The sequence below is a fragment of the Macrobrachium nipponense genome, chromosome 8 (genome assembly GCF_015104395.2).
Source record: "Macrobrachium nipponense isolate FS-2020 chromosome 8, ASM1510439v2, whole genome shotgun sequence".
Classification (NCBI taxonomy): domain Eukaryota; kingdom Metazoa; phylum Arthropoda; class Malacostraca; order Decapoda; family Palaemonidae; genus Macrobrachium; species Macrobrachium nipponense.
The window spans coordinates 113,923,376-113,928,363 of NC_087203.1; the positions used below are offsets into that span (position 1 = coordinate 113,923,376).

The 4,988-nt window shown below is 36.6% G+C and overlaps 1 protein-coding gene across 1 annotated transcript in view; it reads left to right on the forward strand.

The window, feature by feature from the left end:
- LOC135223191 (zinc finger protein AEBP2-like) overlaps nt 1-4,193 on the forward strand; it is a 15,283-nt gene extending 11,090 nt beyond the window's left edge. Inside the window, exons 2-3 of the mRNA XM_064261695.1 lie at nt 3,045-3,183; nt 3,955-4,193. Coding sequence (XP_064117765.1) covers nt 3,045-3,183; nt 3,955-4,193 — 378 coding nt within the window. The remainder of the gene's footprint in view (nt 1-3,044; nt 3,184-3,954) is intronic.
- Nucleotides 4,194-4,988: the final 795 nt, after the last annotated feature.

Consider the following 4,988-nt stretch of genomic DNA (forward strand, 5'->3'; position numbering starts at 1 on the left):
TATAAAATATAAAAGTTCTGTCGATTTTAACTTTCTAATAGAAAATATGAAAGTTAAAATCAACTTTCTAATATTCTTACAAGGAACCACTGTCGATTTTAAATTCCTTATAGAAAATATGAAGGTTAAAATCAACTTTCTAATATTCTTACATGGCATCCACTGTAGATTTTAACTTTCTAATAGAAAATATGAAAGCTGAAATCAACTTTCTAATATTCTTACAAGGAACCACTGTCGATTTTAACTTTCTAATAGAAAATATGAAAGTTAAAATCAACTTTCTAATATTCTTACAAGGAACCACTGTCGATTTTAACTTTCTAATAGAAAATATGAAAGTTAAAATCAACTTTCTAATATTCATACAAGGCTCCACTGTCGATTTTAACTTTCTACTATAAAATAAGAATATTAAAATCGTATCTCTAATATTCTTACATGGCATCGCTGTCGATTTTAACTTTCTAATATGAAGGTTAAAATTACATAATTCTAATATTCTTACCAGGAACCACTGTCGATTTTAACTTTCTCATTGGAAATAAAAAAAAGGGTTAAAATCGCTTTCTAATTTTTTCTTGGTTAGGCCTCAAACTAAGCAGAGGAAGTGTATTACTTCATTGAAATACGGACAGATTTTGATTGGAATAATATAGGATTTACTGAAAGTTGCCATAATTATAAAGATATTAATTATGATCACCAGAATCGACAGAAGCTTTTGCTGATATGGGCAGTTTAAATGGCAAATAACGCCCTTTACAAAAATCACTCAAATACCCACAGAAATGACTAGATGCTCTGATAATATAAATGAAGGCATTTTTGAAGCCAGTGGATTTAATCGTTCTTGATAAATAATTTGCCTCAGTTGCTTAGACATTCGCAAATAATAAGACTTTATACGTAGGTAACATTGATATCAAATATTCTTTAAACCTGGAGAACAATTTGTATACGTACTAACCACCTTCGTATTCTGATAGTCCACTTAAACATACATATATTAAATAACACTGTGGGACTAAGCAACGTCCATGGAATCGCTTTGTGTATCACTAATAAGAATACAATCTTCAACGCAATACCAGCTTCTGGGATAAATGTCTGAAAAATTATCATTCAAATTCACCACCAATATCCATGATTCTTCAGTGATACTGATTTAATCGTTATCATCAATGACTTTCAAAAGTGGAGGCAAATATATTTGTTCTAGAAATTCCTCCAGTTATCTATACCTCCATTTCTCCTTTGTTTCGCTTCCGTTTGCTCCAGCTGTCTTTTATTTTAGTCCATATTCCTCTCTCTCTCTCTCTCTCTCTCTCTCTCTCTCTCTCTCTCTCTCTCCACACATTGACCTTCCTTGTTTTTCCACCGTCTGCTCCAGCTAATTTTTTTTTTCGGTCCATACTCTTCTCCCTATACAATTTCTCTCTCTCTCTCTCTCTCTCTCTCTCTCTCTCTCTCTCTCTCTCTCTCCTCCACATTTACCTTCCTAGTTTCGTTTTTGTTTTAATATTTTATTATTTGGTCCATACTCTTCTCCCTATACCATTTCCCACTCTCTCTCTCTCTCTCTCTCTCTCTCTCTCTCTCCCGGCCCCCTCCCCATTTACCTTCATTGGCTCCCTCTGATGGATGACTGGTTTGTGCGTTACTTTGTTCGCCAACAACTCTGAAGACCCAGGCGGCTTCTGCCTGTCGAGAGGACGCTGAGAAAGAAAAAGATGTTACAAGAGACTTTTTATTTTTTGTATTTATTTTTTTTTATTCGGCATCCGGAGGGACAAAAGGACTCTCGAATAGGCAAAGAAGATCCTACGCCCCTACCCCTACAACCCCCCAAATCTCCCCGTCCCCCCCTCACCCTCTACCCAGCCCCCGGGGGCCAACCTTTATCCACCACCCTCTCCCCAAAACGTTATACTCGGCCCCTACAATTTCTCTCTCGCCAAATTTATCATAAGGGAAGAAAAAAATAATAATAAAAAAAATCCTACAGGATGCCGTAAGTGAGAGAGAGAGAGAGAGAGAGAGAGAGAGAGAGAGAGAGAGAGAGAGAGAGAGAGGACCTGCGTGGCAAAGGTCTTGTTGGGCCTACGATTTCGGTGCCTACCGCCATTTCCCTGGGGTATTAGCCAAGTAAATGACTCTAGGTTACTTCATAAAAACCTGATTTCCTCCTCCTCCTCCTCCTCCCCCCCCCCCCCCCCCTCTCCTCTCTCTCTCTCTCTCTCTCTCTCTCTCTCTCTCTCTCTCTCTCTCCTTGTAAGAATACAGGGAGGCACAAATGCTATAGGTGGGTAATCAACTTAATGTTTCTTTTTTTTACCTAATTTCTCATATAATTTTTTGTTTTGCATAATTTCTTATATAATTATTTTACCAAAGTTCTTAAATAATTATTTTACTTAAGTTCTTATATAAGATATTTTTGCCTCAGTTCTTGCATACATTTATTTTACCCAAGTTCTTCAATAAAATTTCATTTACTTATATTCTTATGTAAAATTATGTTTACTTAAATTCTTATATAACTTTTTTTTACATATGCTCACATATAGAATTTTCATTACCTTAGTTCTTATTGTTATATAATTTTTTAAAACTAAGTTTTATATAAAGAATTTTACTTTTTTTACATAAAATTTCTTTTACCCAAGTTCATAAATAAAATGATTTTACTTAAGTTATTATATAAAATGGCTTCACCTAAGTTCTGACATTAAATATTCTTTACCTAAGTTTTAAGAATTTTCTACATACAAAAATTTCTTTTCCCAAGTTCTAAATAAAAATTATTTACTTAATTATAACAAAATGGCTTCACCTAAGTTCTGACATTAAATATTCTTTACCTAAGTTCTCATATAAAATGTTCTTACCAAAGGTCTTACATAAAGTTATTTTCCTAAATTCTTATATATATAAAAAAAAGATTCACTCGACATAACATAATTAAATGGCCGAAAACAGCGGAAGGTTTGGATAACCTTCTAGAGAAATGACCCCCTCCCTCCCCTCCCCATTCCCCCCAGATGAGACGAGGTTGCACGGGGGCAGGGGAGGGGGAGGGGGGCGTTCTAGGGTGGCACATCATTAATCAGCAGGGCGGCAGAGACCAGGGGGCGGAAGCAGGAGCAGCAGAAACAGCAGAGATGAAAGTGCGAGGGGCGAGTAGAGGAGGGAGGAGGGGCCCCCGATTCTGAAATGGAAGGGGGGATCGATCAAATTGAGTTATTGGAAAAAAGGGAAAAATAAATAAGCATATATATCATATATATAATAGTATACATAGCATATATCTTATATATATATTATATATATATATATATATATGATATCATAATCTATATTTATTTATATATAAATAAATAAATAAATAAATATATATATATATAATATATATATATAGTATATATATGTTATATATATATATATATTATATATATATATATATCTATGCGATGTGTGTGTGTATATATATATATATATATATATATATATATACTATATATATATACATATATATATCTATATCTATCTATCTATATATATATATATATATATATATATATATATATATATCTATATATATATATATATATATATATATGCATCTTCTCATCAAGACCTTGAATAACTCTATACTTCATCTTTTTCTCTACAAGCAAGCTTCTCAGAGTAAAGGAAAAATGATTCAATATCCTTCCCATTTAATTTTTCTATCCCACCACTTTCCGGCAACAGACTTACAGTAAGCAGATGAAATTTGGGCTACAGATCAGAGCAGCCGTTACTGTAAAAATAATACCTTGCATCACATCAGTTCAGGCTGCAGCGCCAGTCTCTTGTATAAATGAATGGATGTGTGGGGTTGTATTATGTTTACCGTTTCATTTGGGGAAGGGATTGTTTGATTGTTTTTAATGTAATATATTATCCAAGGAAACAGAAAAGAGATTCGAATGCGACACGAAAACATGAATGGAGCAACCAGCATCTATTCTCAACAGAAGAATGGACAGACAGAGCAGAGGTATCGTCCTAGACCGAGCGCTGGAAACAGCAGTCACAACAGCGCTGGAAACAGCAATAACAGCAGCAAGAACAGCGCTGCAGGAAGACACAGCACTGCGAAGCCAGACAAGGGAGGGGGCACAGACGCAGTGGAAGCATCGTCTTAGAGGACTTAGACCGAGCGCTGGAAACAGCAACAGCAACAACAGGACGGGCACTGTAGGAGGAAACAGGAGGAAACAACACTGCTGTTGCTGTTGCTGCTGCTGCAGAGCCAAGTCATCCCCCCCAACCCCCCCGCCCCCGCAAATGACAAAGGGAGGAGCAAGCATCAGATGAGGTACAGCAAATGGGTGTCCAGGTTTTGCACCTAGAGTAGTACTAGTGTAAGTCATTGCCGGGAGGAATTTATTTATCTGTGCCTGCCGAGGAAGTCAGGTTCGCCTCCCAAACCACACACTTCGCAGTGAGTGCTTTGGGTAGGACCTGTTAAGAGTTATAATTACGTTATAACCACGTTCTCCACATCCTGTACTTATTAGAGCTGCTCCAGAGACCAGACTACTTCTTCTTCTTCCGAAAGCCCCTCTTCCCTCAAGCTAATGCCTTTTTAGTTTATTTTACTTCTTTTTCTTCTTCTTCTTGGTGATTAGGCCATGTTCCTGTTGTTACTGCCTGCTCCTGAAATTGACAAATGAGCGACGGCAAGTCGGATCTCTTAGCGGTTTCACGACTCTTTTCAGGGAGAGGACTAGCGCAGACCCAGAGCCGCGCTTATTAAGATTAATTCTATATTTGTCTTCTCTAGGCAATGACTAGTCAACGGACCAGCTATTGCTGTTGTTAGAACGAGAAGGACAAGGAATCGCCTCGAGTGGGCCTCACCTTCGTGCCGTCAGTGCCTTTTTATTTTATTAATGACAGCGTCGTCATTATTGTCATTATTACCCAAGGACTGGAGA